We start from the raw sequence: 20,018 nt of genomic DNA, 5'->3' as shown, positions 1-20,018 counted from the left end.
TCAGACCCATGATTGCAAATATCATAAGCATTGAGCAAACTTTTTTCATGGGCTTTTAGTGACAAATGAATTTGATTGAACCATAAGCCTAACACATTTATTATACAGAGTGTAATCCAGACAAGTCAAGTTCATGAAATTAACTTGAAACTTGCCATTGAGCCCTAAACCATAAGCCTTACACAGTTAAATTGGTTTACTAGTAAGAAAATAGTTCAATTTCGATGCTCATCTCAAATTGAGATCTTTCAATATGATTAAAAAAAGAACTAGTTTCATCTCATGATGATACTCGAATCAAATATCAAGATAATCTATTTGATAACTGGCAGTGCTCTAGTATATATAACAACGTAGATGTACTATATATATTATATTTGCCAACTTAAAAGCTTTACTTATATACAATTGAATAAATTAAAATATACTCTAAATCCACCAAAAAAAAAATACCCGTATACTTTCTACATGTATAAGGCTACATCATCAAATGATATAGTACTAGGAACAAGTAACTAGTAGGTAGATGCTGTATCAGACACAGTGATGACCTTATCTGATGGACTTGAAATGACGGTGTTTCCTGAAGCATCTAGATCAATAAAAGCTATTTCGCCAGGCTTGTATTCTCCAGCCAGGAGAGCTTCACTCAAGGGATCTTCAATTATTGTGGTAACTGCCCTCCGAAGGGGCCGAGCACCAAAGGTCTGTTCATAACCTTGTTCACAAATGAGGTCCTTGATTGACTCAGACACCTCTAAACCAATTCCAAGTGACATGAGCCTTGTTTTCACCTCTTGCAACATCAGGTCTACAATCTCAAGCATCTGCACAGAAACCGGATAGATGTGACCGACAGCATTTCAGTAAAACATTTTCCTAGTAGAACACAGTTTACAGCATTGAATTACCTCTTAACTCATTCTAAATATCAGTAATTTTTTCAAATGGGTAGTTTCAGACGTTGATACTCAGGCTAAAAAAGAGTATAGGAAAGATGTATATTGTTTAATAAAATCAACAGAAAGTTGCAAACCTGAGATTTTTCTAGAGACCGAAATACAACTACTTCATCAATCCTGTTGAGTAACTCTGGACGGAAATATGTCTTCAGTTCTTCCATTACCAAAGCTTTCATTCCAGTATATGAAGCAGATTCATCGTCATTGAGCAAGAAGCCGATGGAAGCACGTCTACCTTTTGCAATAGCAGAAGAACCCACATTTGAAGTCATCACCACCAATGCATTCTTGAAAGATACTCTTCGACCCTGATTCACAGAAGCTTAAATAAGAGACGTGGATAATCAACTAATATCAACAGATGATGACTATTTATCTTTGCGAAAGCACCAATTTTTATTATTTTTGTAAATACTTGCATCTCAGACTAATGCACTTCAAAACAAACAAACCTGTGAATCTGTGAGGTGGCCATCTTCAAACAATTGTAGAAGGATGTTGAATATATCTGGATGGGCCTTCTCTATTTCATCAAGCAATAACAACGTGAATGGTCGTCTTCTAATAGCTTCTGTGAGCATACCCCCCTCTTCATACCCGACATAACCGGGGGGTGATCCTATTAATTTACTCACTGTATGCCGCTCCATATATTCACTCATGTCCAATCTTAGCATAGCATCCTCCTGCGATAATGGCATTGAAGGACAGAAAAATATAGCAAGATTAAGCGGTGTTACAAGCCAAATTAGATATATAGTAACCCAAAAGACAAAGGAATGCCTAAAATTCCCCAGCTAGTACATAAAGTCGCATCCCTTTCTTTAATTCTTGGAGGTATGGTGTGTGACTTAATTAAGGCTCCACAGGCAAAATTTGCTATAAAGAAAATCTCTGTATTTTCTTACCAGTCAATCATATAAAAAGACTACTAAAAGCTGATCCCAAAGACTACTAAAAGCTGATCCCAAAGACTCGAAATGAAGACTTACCGACCCAAAATAGCATGCTGCTAAAGCTTTTGTTAACTCAGTTTTTCCAACCCCAGTTGGACCACAAAAGATCATTGCGGCTATTGGTCTATCTGGATCCTTCAGGCCAACACGAGATCTCTTCACAGCTTGAGAAATGGCAGCAACAGCCTCGTCCTGACCAACGACCTTTTTCTTAAGTTGCTCTTCAAGGCCAACTAGAAGCATTCTTTCATCGGCAGTGATTTGCTGAGCAGGGATCCCTGACCAAGCTGAAGCAACTGTTGCAATTTCTTCAGGTCCCACCATTATAGGTCTGAAAGAATCACCACAAGAAATTGAGTTTGAGACCAGACAAAGACTAAAATACCAAGAACTTAATGGATGTATCATTAAACATGACTCCAGTAAAGAAAGAAAAACATACTCATCATCATCTGAAGCAGAAGGCAACTGGGATTTGAAAAGGTCTTCACTAGAATCACCCACATTGGAAGCACCATTACAATGTTTCAACCTACTGGCCAAGACCTAATATCGAAAGAAGTGCAAAATGGAGGTTAACAGCAAATTATTAGCGGAATAAATACAAAAACAAAAATAAAGTACATCACAAGAGAAGATTTTACCACTTCATGCATGGCCTGCACAGTTCTTATTTCTTCCCAATAATCATCAGGTGCCTTAGAGAGAATGTCAGTTTCTTGCTCTCTTTTCCTCCTAAATGCTTCAATACGAGCTCTACTTCCAGCCTCATCAATGAGATCAATTGCTTTATCAGGAAGATACCTGTCAGGAATGTATCTTGCTGACAGGTACACAGCAGCATTTATTGCTTCCAGAGTGTACTTGCAGCGGTGATGGGACTCGTATTTTTCACGCAGACCAAGCAGTATCCCTACTGCATCCTCCTATAAGTTATCAAGTAAAATTCAAATAAGAAAATACGCAAATAGACACTAATTTACATATAGGACAGAACGTATCGAAAGCAACCTGGCTTGGTTCATTAATCCATACTGGCTGGAATCTTCGCGCTAATGCTTTATCCTTTTCAAATTGGGTCCTATATTCCCCAATAGTGGTTGATGCCATACACTGCAAGCCATGTAAATTCTTAATGCCCAATTAAAAGTTTAATAAAAGCTTGGTCAATGAGTAGAACTTAGTTCCTCAATGGTTCAGATACCTTGGTGGCAATCATAATGTGAAGAAATACAACATCTATACTAAAATATTGAGGCTACCCCTGAATTGGCCCTATAAGGACTAGGACTCTATCGACAGTATACAATGAGCAGGACCTCCCCCATCTTGGACTTCGACTTTTCCCCAATTTACAAAAGCTTGGCAGGAGAAAAAAAAGTTGGTCTCTATTGAATAGGACAAGGGTGATTTCTGCCTTTTAGTTCAAAGAGGTAATTCTTGAATTTCCAAATTGTCATTATGTTTTCGCATTTCAGGATTTCAACAAAAATTACCATAAGAGGAACATATACCTGTAATTCACCCCTCCCAAGTGCAGGCTTCAATAGATTGGCAATATCAAGAGCAGCTCCCTTATTTCCTCGGCCGACTGTACCAGATCCTATAAGTGTGTGGACTTCATCAATAAATAGAATGACTTCACCTGCAGAACAAGTATAGCAAGTATGAGAACAACAAAATCCATACTTTGGACCCAAAAAGGCAAGTCATCTCAGCAGGTACCTGATTTTATTGCCTCGCTTAGTAAAGCAGTAACACGTGCCTCCAGCTCTCCCCTCTCCTTTGCACCAGCCATCAGAAGTCCTATGTCCAAGGACATTATTCTTTTATTCTGTGTTAAAAAAAAGGCAATAAAATAATTAAATTTTGAGATAGAGCATCATGAAACGTATGACCATTGGCATTTAGATAAAGTAAAAATGAACTAGCTATACTATCTAGAACATCAATGACTTGTGAAGAGACAGACCAACAAAAATGCTGGGATTTGTGCCTGTGCAATCCTGATTGCAAGTCCTTCAGCAATGGCTGTTTTACCAACTCCACTTTCACCAAGAAGAATAGGGTTATTCTTGGACTTGCGACAAAGTATCTGAATAATTCTTTGAACTTCATTCTCCCTGCCAATAACAGGATCAATGAGTCCCTCACTTGCACGAGCTGTAAGATCCACACAGAATTGATCCAGAGGACTTTCCCCTAACAATCACATATGAGGTACAAAGCATTAGCCTCTATGATTCTAAAATAGAATTATTAAGCAACCCAAAGAACGGGTCAGATTTCTACCTTTTGTCTTATCGGGGGACCTTGTGCCAGCAGCATTACGAGAGAGAGATTTTTCAGGCATCTTTTTTGACGACACTGGAGGTTCCCTACCATCTTTTGCAAGCTCCCCTTGCAGTCTGGCGACTGCTGCAGTTGCCAAGTGATTTACATTTGCTCTCAGTCTGAAATTTTTCAATACAAAAGTTGATGGCATGAAACATGCATCAGTGATTCAGACCCAGATGGTCATATGAAAATATGATGTTAATTTTAGTTGTTACTTGATTTCTCTGCAAAACTAATGACACTAACGATATAACATAAAGCCCAATGTTAATTTTATTTTAATTGTAAGAACTCTATAGTTAGTTCATTATTTTGCATCCCTGTTTTTGCCCCTCTTACATTACGACGTACAATTTATATCCTTCCTCAACGAGCTTCTGAAATAGCTAAATAATAACTTCATACGTCAGATAAAGCAAAGCAGACAACCCAAGTTCATGTTTTACAAAAATGTTTCCACCAGCAAAAAGGAACCAAATTTGCTCGACCCCTTAAAAAAAATGCTACCTTTTAAGGACCTGATCAGCATTTCCATCATCAACCGTGAACAATCCAATAGCAATATGTTCTGGTGAAATAAAATTATAACCCATACTCCTCGAATACTCCACGGCAGCCTCAAAAACCCGTTTTGTGCTTGCAGAAAACGGCACCTCCGTTGAAGAAACAATGGACCCTTCTTGTTTACCCGAATCATGATTACTAGTTCGCCAAATGCTACGAACAGCCTCACGAGCCTCAACAATGTTTAAGCCTGACCCTAAAAAACCATCGGGGTCGCGGTCTTCACCGATCAAACCCAGCAAAAGATGCTGGGTGAAAACCATATCATTGCCTAGAGACTTGGCTTCCCTTTGAGAAAGGATAACAGCTTTGATAGCTCGCTCTGTGAAACGCTCGAAAACTGCAGAAATTCGTAAGGGCCTGTTGCTTCTTCTACGAGAATTGAAGCGTTTAACGTGAACAAAGCTATTGGAACGAGAGATTGATAGGCCAAAACAAGAAGAAGTTGAAGAAGAAACTGAATTGTTGTCATTTGGATGGAAATGGGAAGGGAAACGTGAAGGTGATGAAGGATGAGAAAATAAGCAACGTGACCGGAAATTAATCGGCAAAGACGAAGAAGACGAAGAAGATAAAACCTCCATCATGTTCTTTTCGGGACAAAATTTTGTGTTTAGTTTTTTGTAGCTACAAATGCAAGCAAAAGAAGGAAGGAGCAAATATAGGCAGAGTTTTGAGTTGATGTCCAATCAAATTTAAAGGATATTTTCTGGCTGTCGGATGGGGGAAGAAAGTAGAAAAGAAGAGCAGGGTTGACACGTCAAAACCACCCTTCGGGGTTTTTTTCTTTTTTGTTGTTGTTGTTATTGTGTTGTGAATATAAAGCAAAATTAAGGTTTAAACCCTCAACGAAGAAAAAAGTCTTCACTTTTAGCTAAAAGCCTCGACAACTGCATTTTGGCTTTGATTTTTGAAGGTGTCGCGCACGCAAGTACAAGAAGAAGGAGCAAAGAATAATCTTCCGCCAAACCCCATAACTGCCAAGCTCTTGCCTGACACTGCCAAAACCTTTTTTTGGATTGGCTCAGCTTGAGACGCACGTTTTAGTTTGATTTCCACGGTTGTTGTTCTTGGTCGGAGGCTTCTAGTCTTCCTTGGAAAATCAATGTATGAACCCACGATTTTGTTAACGTCAAAATTAGTGCTAGGCTAGCTGTCTCAGTCCCACAACTAGGAATGCAAAACCGAAGAAAATGCAAACATATGGTTCATAAGTACACATTTTTACCATGCCAATGTTGCATATTCAATTAGTTTCAGCCTGAGTTACGATAGAAAGAGTTATTTGCTTCCTTTTCACATTTTAAGAAGTTTATCCACGAGTTGTATCCTCTATTGACAAAAATTTGATGGTTTTAAAGATGTTAATAAATATATATATCATGTTTGAAACGTTGACATTGCATTGACAATTTACCTACGTAACTAACTTGGTTTATAAACCCCAAATAAAACATGTTTCTTTAGAAACCGAAATTGTTTTAAGTCAAAAGGGCCAACAACTACGACGAATAGGGACAGCGATGGATTGTAATGGGAGCCAATACATCTCTAAATATGTATTTATATCTAGTATATTTCCTCTAAACTTAAATGATTAATTTTTTGTTTGCGTGTATTTTTATATTAAAAAACTATAGAAAATAACTTCAATGAAAATAAGAAATTATAAATTTACCCCTATAATTCTTGAAATTCATACATTTTCATCATACCCCACTCATTTGCTCAATCATTGAGCTTTGAATTTTTAACACGAAAAAAAAAACAATAGCAGAACATACAGCAAGCTTCAAATTCCTTTCTACTTGGTTTTTGCTTTGATGCAGAAATTTGTCTCGTTTACATCCTTCAAACCATACAATCTAATCATATTAAAAAGTAAAACTAAAAAATGCCAAAGGCAAATAATATTTCAGCTACGAAAACCCCCTACAGTGCAAAAATTAGCCCAAACTCAAACTGTTAGTCGCCACCAGCTACCTTTGTTTTAAGATTTGCTCAATTGTCACGGCGCCTTCGGCGAGGAGCGGCAGCAGCTTCTTCCTTCTCCGCCTCTTCAGCTTTTTCTCCACTGCTTCCTTCACCATTTGATGTTTTAGCAACCTCTGGTTTCTTCTCTACTCTTGGCTGCAAACAGACACAGTTAACCAATGGAGTAAGACTAAGATCAAAAAAACACAAGCGTGTAGAATAGACTCGACAAGGATTCAAGTAACCATACCTGTTTCTTCCCACCAAAAATGAGCTTGAAGAAAATCGTGAGAATAATCACCACAATAGAGACCAAGACACCAATGGTGAGGTTCGGCTGTGTCTCAGCATGCTCAATAAGATCCTAAAAGAGAAACTACAAATTTCAGATGAATTGGTAATTAGCATATGAAAGATCATATTAAGAGGGACAACTTACGAGAATTTGATGCTTGTATTTGCTTAAGAAAGGAATGTCAGCAACCTTGTATAAGACATCAAAAACCTTCCTCTGCAAGAGAGAAATTATCAACTTTAAGTTATATGGTATAAGATTGAATAACATTATAACGATAATAAGAAGTCAGGTTGCCAGTGGATTACCTGAAAGCCTGCAAGCCTGGCAGAATCGGCAGCTTCATCCTCAGCCTTCTGTTTTTCCTTCTCAACCTCAAACTTTGGCTTCCACGTGGTCTCCCGATATGACTCGGCAACCTTGTCGTTTTTGGCTATCAAAATATTGTCAAATAATATACCATCTTGCATTGTCCAAATCTCAATACCAATGGCAGCAATAGGATCAAAGTCGGGCTTTTCAAGCTCAAAGTAGTTGGGGTTTGGAATCTCCTGAGGCTTCCAAATACCCTTGTAACTGGGATTGTCAATTAGTGGAGGAGACCATTTTCCTTTATAAGCTGGATTCCTCTTCATTGGCCTCTTCCATTCGCCACAACCAGGGGCTATCTCACACTTTGGGTTCTCAATTTTGGGGGCTTCCCACTCACCATCTTCTTCATCATCCCAATCTTCAGGCTTGGTTGCCTCAGGATCATCAATCTCCTCGGGTTCATCATCTAACCAACTTTCGGGTTTCACAGCCTCCTCATCCTCAATTTCCATGGGTGCATCCTCATCCCAATCCTCTGGCTTCACGGCATCTGGATCAGGAATCTTCGCTCTCTCATCCCAGTCCTCGGGCTTCTTATCATCAGGATCAGGAATTGTCTTGGAAGGGATAAGTGGAGGCTCAAAATCTTCTGCTGAAAGGAAGCTAGCCTTCTTCTTTTCCTCACCATCAATCAGAATGCTGACCTCATTGTCAGGCTTCAATATGGCAGTGTAGACATGAGTAAGCTTGTCAGATGGGACAGAAGGAGGGTATTTCAGATGGTGTTCAATGTATTCCCCACTTTTAGGATTCTTATGCTTCAGGATGAAGTGCAACTTGTTTGTGGCCCCGCATTTGTCGGGTCCAAACATGATAGAGTAAGGGGATTCATTGTCAAACTCCGTAGGCTTCCACCCAGCATCTTGAGGACGAAGATATTTCAAATATGCACCACCACATTCCAGTCCACCCTGTAGGCGAGTCTCAAACTGAAGCACAGTGGTACCATCTTTGAGATTCACAGCCTCATCAAGCTCTTTCACTATTGCATACTTCTTTGCCATCTCACTCACGAGAAGACCATAGTCATCATGCCCCTCGCTCTTGGAATGCTTCCACACACCTGCAATCCCAATCCCAAATCAATGTTTAACTTCAGCAACTTAAAATACAAGTTCAATTTGAAGTTACTGAGGAGCCAAGGGCTCAATGAGATACATTAGATGGATAAATAACACAATGAAATTCCAAGGCAGATGATTTGATATCAGAAATGGATTTAAAATAAAAAAAACAAATTCCTTAAAAAATGCATCAAAAGATTGATTGACAATGATAGAGCAAAGTAAATAGAACAAAATCACCATAGATGATCTTATTAGCCCGGAATCCAAAAAAAAAATCCTACCTTTATAATCATCTTTATCAGAAACGATCCATCGTCCATCAAATGACTCTTCAAATGAATCATAGAACACCTGTAAACACACCCCCAAAATGGAAAAAGAATCTCATTTTCAATTTCACAGATTCAAATATTCATACTAGTGCGAGGTTAAAAAAAATTGAAATTACCACGTCATCATCAGCGGCGAAGCAGAGGAGTTGCAGCGAAGCGAAAGCTAATAGGAGAAGAAGAGCGTAACGCGTCATTATCATCATCAGGCTAAGAACACTAGATCTGATGATGATTGTAAATTTTTCTTTTTGGATCTAAATCTAAATAAAAGATTGAAATGTGTCGAGGAGTTTAATAGATGTTGTTGACGCCGGCGTCGACTTGTTTCACCCAATGATATTACGCGCCACGTGAGATGAACCAATCGATGCTATCCACGTAAGCAAATCCAACAACTTCGCCTAGAATATGATTTTTTTAATGATATATAGTACACCTTTTTCCTATTATTCTTTGCTTCATTGCTTTGCCGTATTGCCTATCTCTAACGTAGTTACGTAGGAAATGGGCTCGGGTCATACTCACCACCCATTTGCTGAATATCCATTGAACCCTAAAAGGGCCCATTATCATATGTTCGAGAAACCATTGCATAATAGTAGCTGAAGAGAAGAGTTTTGATTTTTTTTATAGTAGAAATTTAATTGGGGAACAATTGCATTTGATTTCGTAAATAATCGTTAAAAGAAAAAAAAAACTTTTGCATAAGATTCTCTATTTTTTTTTGAATTTCCAACCACAATTTTTTTACCTTCTTATATTAAAATTTTAGTATAAGCTTATTTTACGAAAAAATAATTTAATTAATGAAAAATGATTTACTGTCAACAAAAAATAAGTTTTTTTCTTATAAAATGTCTTATCATTTTGAAAAACGTAAATCATTCTATTTAAAAGAGTTCCGTAATTTTATTTTTATATAAAAATTAACTTAAATTAAGTTTAATATTATTATATTGATAATAAATTTATTTTATTTTTAAAAATATTTAAAATTATTAATATATTAATATAAAATATTATATTTTTTAATATTTTTTTGAACAATAATCTCATTATAGGTTTTTATCATATCTGTTCTTTTTGATATAATGCCTAACTATCCATAGCTCATCCCCAGGATAATGCGCTTCAATGCACTCAAACTCATGTTCTTCTGCACTGGCAATAATATCTATGTCAATTAAGTAAGACTCAATCAGTTATTTTTCAATATTATTAAACATAAATATTTAATTATTTATATTTAATCATATAATAAATTATTTAATATTATAGTTTATTTTAATAATAGATTTTAAAAAAATAATTTTAAATAATATTCTTCACATATTATTGAAAATATCCAATATCAATATTTTAATAATAAATATTTATTACAGTTATAAAAGTATTAATAATAAATGTTTGTAGTATAAAGGTTAAAATATATCATAAGTCTATATACTCTTCACAAATTTAAAATTTAGTCTGTACATTTATTTTCAAAAATTTAGTTCCTCTACTTTTCATATTTGAAAATCAAATTCAATTATTAACATTGTTAGTTAATTTTGTTGATGTCACGTTTTTAAATAAAAAATACTCACTTGTTAGTCATGTAACTAAAAAATGATGTTGTAATGTCACCCGACCTGACCAAAAATCCACCCGAAAAATGGGAGGATTTGAGTAAAAACATAGGGTTGAAAAGTGGGCTTGGGCACTACCTTAACATTATTTAAGTATAAAGATTTTTTTAAATTTATCTTCAATTTGTTAAGAAACATTTATTTAATATTTTTAGTGCAATTGATGTATTATATTTTTATATAAAAAAGTAAAATAAAAAATTAATACGAACAAGCCGAACCGAACCCAAGTTTTAGCATTTTTATCCGAATCGGGTCAAACCTAAACCTATCAATCGGACCTAAAATTTTGTTAAAGCCCAACCCGACTCATGTACACCTCCAACATCAACCACTCCTCATTTCATAATTCATAATTTCAAATGTGTTTTATTCATTTATTTTAAATTATAAGTTTCAAATTCAAATTAAATAAACTTGTTCACAATCATAGTGTATTGCTCGTAAATAACTAAAATATATTATTCATCAAAAAGAAAATAATTGAATACAAATAATAATAATAGTTACATTATAAATAAACTAAAATGTTAAACTAATTTTAAACAGATGAACTTATTTATGAACATTAATAACTGAACAAATTTTGTTCTTTTATTTAACTTCATAAAAGATAAAACATTGAACCATCCTTTCTACTCATTTACTGCACCACAAAAACGTAGAGATTTTCTAGCAAAAAAGTAGTTACATTTTCTAGCAAAGGCAATTAAGGCATGCTGCTAGAAAGTTATTGATCAAGAAAAGAAGATGAAATCCACATCCACAGTAATGTGCTTGAGTTGAGTCAAGGGATGCAAGGCTCGATTTGGGTTAAAGCCTATTTATCAACGGCAAGGCTCCGGTTGAGTCATTTGAGAAAATTGGACAAAGGGATCAAAAAATGACTATGCCTAACTAGTCGAAAAGACATGATTTCAACATATAATAGTTTTCCATGAACTAACCACGTAAATTTTAAATGAAAAACAAAAGAGTAGCATACTTAAAGAAACACCGAGCAGTTGCAGAGAATCGCAACAACTTCGAAAGAAAATAATCTTTGTTTGTTCACAATCATGAACTCATTAAATGACAAAAAAAAAACTCAACACACATCTACAGAGGAAACCATCCTCTGATTTGCTTAATCCTTGTGCTGCTGAACAACTTCAACAGCCTCGTGTTGCTCACCATAATCATGCACCAACAAGATTATAAAACTCAGACAAACGTACTAACATACTATACATGGCTATATACACATATTGTTCAAGTAAAACAGAATGTACTTCCATCCATATGTTTCCATACCTTGACAACTACACAAGAACAGCCAACTACCTTCCTTGCCTTCCCCTCGAATCGATCTTTACACAACAGCATCCAGAGATGAAGCACAATTGGCATATAGAACGAATGTAATCTCATTTAATTTGGTGGCATAAGTTAATATTCAATGAACAAGATCAAAGTGGTCCCTTTGAGACCATAAAAGAGAGAGAAATAATATAGAACGAATGTAATCTCATTTAATTTGGTGGCATAAGTTAATATTCAATGAACAAGATCAAAGTGGTCCCTTTGAGACCATAAAAGAGAGAGAAATAACTTGTGTTCAATAAATAAGGAATGAAATTTTACTTACACCAGCCATTCGCCCAGAGTTTTTGCACTTGGTGCACGTGGCACTTTAACATTCTGATCAGCACAGGGTGCCTTGACCAGTTTAACATAATCTGGCTGGTCACAATCATCAGCTAAAACACAAAGATGTGCATTGTGCTGTTCAATTGCCTTGGCAGCTTCGTGTAAACCACGTGCAAGCCCACCATGAACTCTGGGCTTCCTAATCACAAGAGGCAAGGCTGTGTTGATGTCCATTGGCTCACCAATGGCAGCAGCAACCTCAGTTAGGGCAACTACAACTTCCTCTCTGTGAATACATCAGGCAAGAAAAGAGCATAAATACATGCAGAAAGAACAAAAAAAAAAAAGAAAGAAAGAAAGAAACCTAATAGTGATAAAAATGAAACATTTCAAAGAAAAAAAAAAGAAGACAGAAATCCTTTTCTTATCTTACTCGGACTTGAGCATCAGATGCAGGTATACATACGACATGGGTATGGTTAAATTTTCTATGTTTTTCTACGTATTTGGATGATCATTGGAGGTCATATCCTGATATCCATATGTCAAACAAAGGAGTCCAAGCAACACAAATCCTATTTAGACTTAAATACAACATGGGATAAATTGGAAATACTGCATCCAACTCCTATGAATGCAGCCATAAATACCCAGTGCAACCTAAGATATCACTCAATTTTCAACAAAAAAGGAAGAACACAAGCAACAATTAAACTTCTCAAAAAGGTTGCAAGCATAGTGGCAGTTTTTGAAAAATATTTGGTAGCAAACTGACAGGGTAGACAGCATAAGAATTTTCCGTCCAAAACCATCAATTTAAGGACTAAACACGAATATTTGACAACATTGTTCCATTAAAGAAAGAATTCATCTAACTTGATATACTAAACAAGAATAGTGAAAATTCATGTGAAGGCTGGTCCTGATTTTATCTCAAAACCTCTTCTCTTTTCCATGATTTGAAAAGCTACAGATGATTCAATTTTACTTCATCTATTTTGTAACTCAACTAAAAGATGTTATTTATTGGGACAACTTTAAATTCAGTAACAACACAATTTAAAGATAACACCAAAGCAAGTATTAGAACATATTAATAGCAATTCACTATTTAAATTAGATATTTATTGGTTTTCTAGGTTAAACAAGTACAATTCATGAACAAAGAAAAATACCAAACAGATCACCTTTAACAAGGTACAAATGACACCATCAGTATTGACCAGGCCAGACTTGATCTACCAACTTGTCAAACTAAATATTGAAGCAGAAATCTCCTCCGCATCCTTAGCTGGTGTCACATGATCTGCAGCTCTAAACTTCTTCACCACAGTATTACTCAATCTCATCCGATCAATTTAAACCAAGTGGGAGTGATCTACATGTAAAAGTTTCCTTAAGATCCGACTTCTTTGAAGAAGTAAATATGGAAGCATAAACTTCTTTTGTTGCATTAGCCAGTGCCACATCCACAGCTCGAAACTTCTTCACCCCACCATTATTCGATTTCTTCCCATTCTCAAGCTTTTCATTCCCTTCCAATTTACCACAATCTTTTTTCCCGTCCACAACATCGGTTCCCCTCTTCTTCTCCTTCACCGTTTTCGATTTCTCTTCCTCCATCCTCTCCCTCAAGGCTGCCACCTCCTCCTCACTTCCATTAATCACCATCTTATCAGACTCCACAAACTCCTTATGACAAACCAAACAAGCAGATGATTTAACCTCTTTCAAAGCCTTAGCACTAACAACATGCCCACAATTCCTCAACGCAAAAAACTGCCCACAATTCCTCAACGCAAAAAACTTATACTTCCCATTGAATTCGAGCCCGGTTAAGGGGCACTGAAACATAGCACCATCAGCAGCATCTGATTGCTTCCCGGGAATCATCAACAACTTAATATTAATCATATCTTTCAAACCCCTTATATGTCTAAACTCTTTGGGCAATTTCTTACCCAACAAAGCTTCAACAAGAGCTCCCTTATTGAAAATATTCCCTAATTTATCAATCACGCAAGGTTCTCTTAAAGGTTCATAAGAGAAGGCACAATTGAGCCACTTACCGAGCCTTTTCTCTTTGGGGTCAACTTTATCAGGCTTTTTGACAGCATACATCTTGAGATAACAGTCGTGGGACTCAGCTCCAGTGGCGCCACCATCGCCTCCGCCACCGGAGATGCGGGGGAGGTGAGAAAGGGTGGAAAGATGGGAAATTTGGGGATTTGGGAGAAGGGTGGAATCAGAGAGGGGTTTTCCATTGAGGGTAAAGTAGAAGGAGGAGGACGATAGTGGGTCTGGAAGGAGGGAGGATTTAACGTGGCGAAGGGTGTTATTAGCTGAAAAACTAGTAGAAAGGAAGTTTGTGGAATTTTAAGAAAAACAGGGAGTTTTGGGGGGAGTTTTAAGTTTAATTGAAGCGGGGAATTTTGGAGAGATTAGCTATACTATGAGTTTTAGTTACAACATATTTGACCGTGTCATTTTGTTAGTTTTTCCTTAAATTGCATGCACTGCATGAGGTAGCAGTTATCGAATGAAAAGTAAACATTTCAGTACTCTCTATTTTTCTCTTCTTTTCTTCTCCGATTATCTTTTTTTCTTCTCTCAGATTTTTGGTTCGTATCAAAGGTATCAGAGCCATCACGATTCCTAAATGGCTAGCGATAGTGTGTCGACACGGTTGCAGAAGAAGGTCGAGAGTTTGCAACAGGACATTTTAAAAATCCAAGAAGAAATGACCCGTTTGGAGACTAAAATAGAGACTCGATTGCAAGAGTTTAAGACTGAGTTTCGGGGAGATCTACAAGCATTGCTGGGTCAGTGTTTCGGACCGCCACCGACGAGTTCATCTGCAAATGCTGTGGCAGATAAAGGTAAAGGGGTTTTGGGAGCTCCTCTTGGTTTCTTATCTAAGGAAACCGACTTACCCCATGGTCAAACAGAACTAATTGTTACGGATAAGGGTAGTGCACGTTTGAGGGATCACTCTTATGTGACGGGAGTTGCTGTTAATCGTAGCAGGTTGAACTGTCCGAAGTTTGATGGTACCGATTTTAAGGGGTGGTGGACCAAACTGAAGCAGTATTTTAAGGCAGAAGGTACAGTAGAGGCTAGTAAGGTCCGCCTTGTGATGCTGAACTTAGAGGGCCGAGCGCTGGAGTGGCACCATTTTTATTCTCAGAGGAATGGAGGCTTGCAAATGCTGTCCTAGCCAAAGTAAATTAAGAGCCTTGAAGATCATTTCGGGTGTAGGCAGTTTAGAAATCCGATGAGGGAATTAGTTAACTTGAAACAACAGGGTGCTGTTGAACAGTATCAAGATTTGTTTGTGGGGTTACTAAATCAGTTGCATCTACCGGAGTCCTATGCTCTCAGTATTTTTTTCAGCAACTTGAAGGCTGAAATAGGTCACTACTTGGATCTGTTTGAACCATCGACACTGTTGGAAGCTTTCCAGTTAGCTAGAAAGATCGAAGTACTCATTTCCTATTCAGGGAAGGGGCCTACAATATGGGGGTTAGCTCACCCCGACCTTTTTCTAACACGTCGGTCAATTCCAGGTATTCCTATTCTCCTACAAAGACAGTAATGAGTTATCAATCTGTTAATAATACATCATCAAACAAGTCTGGGTCTAAGTCTATATCCCCGGCATTGATGGCTGAAAGGAAACAAAAGGGCCTCTTTTTTTGGTGTGGGGCTAAATACCATGCGGGGCATAAGTGCATGAAGTCTCAATTATATCAGTTTTTTCTTGAACCTCTATGAGACTGAAGAATTTCAGGAGTGTTCAGAAAATTTAGAAGAAACTGGTATTGATGAAGGGGGCCTTAAGTCGCCTATAATTTCGTTGTATGCTCTTATTGGCCTATAGGGGGATAATACTATGAGGGTGGCCACTCGAGTGGGAGCATTTTGGGCTATTATCCTAGTCGACTCAGGGAGTACGCATAATTTTATTGACACAAGGTTGGTCAATCGGTTGTCTTTACCAGTGTGGCATCAGGAGCAACTAAGGGTCTCAGTAGCAAATGGCAGTTGTCTGTTTACTAGGGGACTTTGTAAAGGGGTTACATGGCAGGTACAAGATCACAAATTTGAGATTGATTTCATGGTCTTGTAGTTGAAAGGCTGTGATATAGTGTTAGGAGTACATTGGTTATTAGCACTGGGAACATCATTTGGAATTTTAGTTCTCTGACCATGCAGTTCAATTTAGCAGGGAAGTCATGCGTTATTCAAGGTATTACTCCTGATTCACTAGCAATTGAAAGTGGAGAGCTAAATCCGAAATTTTTTGTAGCAATAGGGCAGTCGATGAGACCTTTTACTGCAGTTTTAGCTTAATCGAGCAAGTGACGCTGTCATCCGAGAAAAATAAGGATTCTTGGGACCAACTTCAAGCACTGTTGATGGATTTTGAGGACGTTTTTCAGGTTCCAAAAGGATTACCACCTCGTAGGATGCATGATCACAGAATTCCACTAAGGGGTGAAGGGGCAGTGATCAAAATGCGGCTCTATCGATATCCGGTAATTCAAAAGAATGAAATGGAAAGGCTCATTCAAGAAATGCTTTAGGCTGGAATCATACACTACAACACAAGTTCGTTTGCTTCTCCTATTGTCATGGTTAAGAAGGAGGATGGAAACTGGAGGTTATGTGTAGACTATAGGCAATTAAACCAGCACACAATTAAGGATAAATTTCCTATTCCAGTAATTGAGGAGTTATTGGATAAGCTTGGAGAAGCTAGAGTATTTTCTAAATTGAATCTAAGGTCTGGATATCACCAAATTCGTATGTGGGAATCGGACGTGCACAAAACGGCATTTCGGACTCACGAGGGGCATTATGAATTTCTCGTAATGCCCTTTGGCCTCACTAATGCTCCCTCAAGTTTTCAGGCTCTCATGAACTCAATCTTCAATCCGCTGTTGCGTAAATTTGTGTTAGTCTTCTTCGACGACATACTCGCGTATTCAACCTCGTAGGAGGAGCATATGCACCATTTAAGGTCTGTTCTTCTTATCTTAAGAGAACAACAGTTATATGCTAAAAAGTCAAAATGTTGTTTTGGTTCCTCTCGCATTCAATATTTGAGACATGTTTTACATGATGGCACAATTTCTATGAACACGACTAAGATTGATTGTGTATTATCATGGTCGATTCCTCAATCAGTGAGGGAGTTGCGCAGCTTCCTTGGCCTCACAGGCTACTATAGGAGATTTATATAGAACTATGGTGTGATTGCTCGCCCTTTGACTAATTTGCTGAAAAAGAATGGGTGGGAATGGTCTGACCAGGCTACTGAGGCTTTTCAGGCATTGAAACAGGCCGTGTGCACAGCTCCTGTGTTGGTGCTTCCTAATTTTCAGCTAGAGTTTACAGTGGACACAAATGCTAGCGGGTTTGGCATTAGGGTTGTTTTGCAGCAACAAGGTAGACCGGTGGCCTTCTATAGCAAGGCTCTTGGAGTGCGCCATCAAGCCTTATCGATTTATGAGAAAGAGATGCTAGCGGTTCTATTGGCGGTTCGAAAGTGACATACCTACTTGGTGGGTCTACACTTCAAAATTCGAACAGATCATCAGAGTTTGCGGTTTTTATCGGATCAAGTTGCTGTTACCCCATTTCAGCAAAGTTGGATAGCTAAAATGTTAGGCTATGATTTTGAAGTCTCTTATAGGAGAGGGGTTAATAACAAGGTTGCTGATGCTCTCTCTCGTCAACCACAGTCGGAACAGTGTCTGTACTACCAACTGTCAGCTAGTTTAGTAATTTCAGATCTCTTAGAACGAGTGCAAAACTCCTATATTTTAGACGGTCGAATACAGAAGATTATTCAAAATATTTTGCAGTCACAAACTCATGATCAAAAGTATTCGTGGGATGGTCAATTTTTGTTTCGAAAAGGGAAGATCGTGGTGGGGAAGAATTCACAGCTGCGTCACGAATTGTTCCTTCATATTCACGCGAGTGCCACTGGTGGTCATTCAGGGGTACATGTCACCAAGAAGCGACTGTCGAGCCTACTGAATTGGAAGGGACTTACTTCAGATGTTAAGACATGGGTCAGAGAATGTATAGTCTGCCAGAGATGCAAAGGGGAGAACGTGGCTTCCCCTGGTCTTCTACAGCCTTTGCCGATACCTGACCGAGCATGGTCTGTAATCAGTATGGATTTCATTGAAGGGTTGTCGTTTTCAGACAAGAAAAATTCAATTCTAGTAGTGGTAGACCATCTCACTAAATATGGTCATTTTTTGGCCCTGACTCATCCATACATAGCTAAAGAGGTGGCCCAGGAGTATTTGACTCATGTCTACAAACTTCATGGCATGCCCGACTCCATTATCTCGGACCGTGATAAAATCTTTGTTAGTGGTTTTTGGCAGGAGCTATTCCAGAAATCAAGTACTAAGCTTCTTTTATCCACAGCTTACCACCCTCAAACGGATGGCCAGATTGAGGTCCTGAATATGTTTCTTGAGAGTTATTTGAGGTGTATGACAGGGGAGACACCTACACACTGGTTTAAATGGTTACCCATTGCTGAATGGTGGTATAATTCTTCATTTCATTCCTCTATTCAACTTACCCCGTACGAGGCATTGTATGGGCAGCCCCCACCCACGCATATGCCATATTTGGCTGGTGCTTCTTCGTAGCAGTGGTGGACTGAAGCTTACGAGCTAGGGAGGTTGCCAGGAAGTTATTACAGTTCTGTCTTAAGAAAGCACAGAGTAGAATGAAGCAGTTGGCAGACAAGCACCGCTCAGAGAGTAGTTTTTAGTTTGGTGATCTGGTCTATTTGCGGTTGCAATCTTACAGGCAGCAATCAATTCGAAAACTTGCCAACCAGAAATCATCTCCAAAGTATTATGGGCCTTTTCCGGTGATTCAGAAAGTAGGACAAGTGGCTTACACTCTTCAACTACCATAACACTCCCGGATTCATCCCACATTCCATGTTTCCCAATTGAAAAGGCACATTAGGTTAGCTCCTACTCAAGCGCAATTACCATTGGTAGATGCTCATGGTGTTTTGCCAAATGAATCAATTGGCATTCTGGACAGAAGAATAGTTAAGAAAGGGAATCAAGCTTTGATTGAAGTTTTAATCGAATGGGCTGGTTCTTTCCCTGAATATGCAACATGGGAGTCCCTCACTGCGATTCAATCTAAATTTCCTTATTTTCATCATTGAGGCCAATGATTTTTTTCTGGAACGGAGTATTGTTATGACCTGAAAAACTAGTAGAAAGGAAGTTTGTGGAATTTTAAGAAAAACGGAGAGTTTTGAAGGGAGTTTTAAGTTTAATTAAAATGGGAGTTTTAGAGAGGTTAGCTATACGATGCGTTTTAGTTGCAACATATTTGACCACGTCATTTTGTTAGTTTTTCCTTAAAGTGCATGCAATGCATGAGGTAGCAGTTATCGAATGAAAAGTAAACATTTCGGTACTCTCTATTTCTCTCTATTTTTCTCTTCTTTCCTTCTCCGATTATCTTCTTTTCTTCTCTCAGATTTCTGGTTCGTATCAAAGGGTTAGGATTGGGTGGATTCTAGGATTACAGTCAGGGTTTGGTGAGATGGAGATCGAACAAAATATTGGGGCAACTGCAACTTCCTCTCTGTGAATACATAGGCAAGAAAACAGCATAGATACATGCAGAAAAAAGAAAAGAAAAGGAAACCTAATAGTGATAAAAATGAAACATTTCAAAGAAACAATAAAAAAACACATAAATCCTACTCTATCTTACTCAGACACGAGCATCAGATGCAGGTATACATCGGGCATAGGTATGGTTAAATTTTCTATGTTTTCCTATATATTTGGATGATCATTGGAGGTCATATCTTGATATCCGTATGTCAAACAG

General features: G+C 37.8%; 4 protein-coding genes across 5 annotated transcripts; all 4 read right to left on the bottom strand.

Annotated features, from left to right (window-relative positions):
* Positions 1 to 211: 211 nt before the first annotated feature.
* Positions 212 to 5,626, bottom strand: LOC107931444 (chaperone protein ClpD, chloroplastic). 2 transcript variants are annotated; one of them, XM_041101504.1, is made up of 12 exons: positions 4,763 to 5,626; positions 4,211 to 4,371; positions 3,891 to 4,120; positions 3,644 to 3,752; positions 3,433 to 3,521; positions 2,930 to 3,031; positions 2,563 to 2,844; positions 2,361 to 2,464; positions 1,955 to 2,249; positions 1,415 to 1,648; positions 1,037 to 1,270; positions 212 to 827 (listed from the first exon to the last, which is right to left on the bottom strand). In XM_041101504.1, exons 1-12 carry the CDS (start codon positions 5,404 to 5,406, stop codon positions 516 to 518), a joined length of 2,796 nt encoding a protein of 931 aa, XP_040957438.1. In that variant the 5' UTR covers positions 5,407 to 5,626; the 3' UTR covers positions 212 to 515. The 2 variants fall into 2 exon arrangements, with proteins under 2 accessions (XP_040957438.1, XP_016718804.2); XM_016863315.2 differs by having other exon boundaries at positions 3,433 to 3,563; positions 4,763 to 5,625.
* An 846-nt stretch (positions 5,627 to 6,472) lies between these two features.
* LOC107931445 (calnexin homolog) lies at positions 6,473 to 9,447 on the bottom strand. Its single transcript, XM_016863316.2, has 6 exons — positions 8,976 to 9,447; positions 8,809 to 8,878; positions 7,397 to 8,523; positions 7,233 to 7,304; positions 7,044 to 7,157; positions 6,473 to 6,949 (listed from the first exon to the last, which is right to left on the bottom strand). The coding sequence occupies exons 1-6, from the start codon at positions 9,060 to 9,062 to the stop codon at positions 6,821 to 6,823; spliced, it is 1,599 nt and encodes a 532-aa protein (XP_016718805.1). The 5' UTR covers positions 9,063 to 9,447; the 3' UTR covers positions 6,473 to 6,820.
* Positions 9,448 to 11,983: 2,536 nt separating this feature from the next.
* Positions 11,984 to 14,495, bottom strand: LOC107931409 (replication termination factor 2; the record flags this gene model as incomplete). Its single annotated transcript, XM_016863288.2, has 2 exons — positions 11,984 to 12,405; positions 13,307 to 14,495. A coding segment is annotated over one exon (1,023 nt), but the record flags the coding sequence as incomplete, so codon positions are not given.
* LOC107931408 (40S ribosomal protein S12-2) lies at positions 12,114 to 13,468 on the bottom strand. The gene is made up of 3 exons (XM_016863287.1): positions 13,366 to 13,468; positions 12,770 to 12,779; positions 12,114 to 12,405 (listed from the first exon to the last, which is right to left on the bottom strand). The coding sequence occupies exons 1-3, from the start codon at positions 13,466 to 13,468 to the stop codon at positions 12,114 to 12,116; spliced, it is 405 nt and encodes a 134-aa protein (XP_016718776.1).
* Positions 14,496 to 20,018: the final 5,523 nt, after the last annotated feature.

The sequence above is a fragment of the Gossypium hirsutum genome, chromosome D09 (assembly GCF_007990345.1).
Source record: "Gossypium hirsutum isolate 1008001.06 chromosome D09, Gossypium_hirsutum_v2.1, whole genome shotgun sequence".
Classification (NCBI taxonomy): domain Eukaryota; kingdom Viridiplantae; phylum Streptophyta; class Magnoliopsida; order Malvales; family Malvaceae; genus Gossypium; species Gossypium hirsutum.
This window is presented reverse-complemented; position numbering and strand designations above follow the sequence as displayed.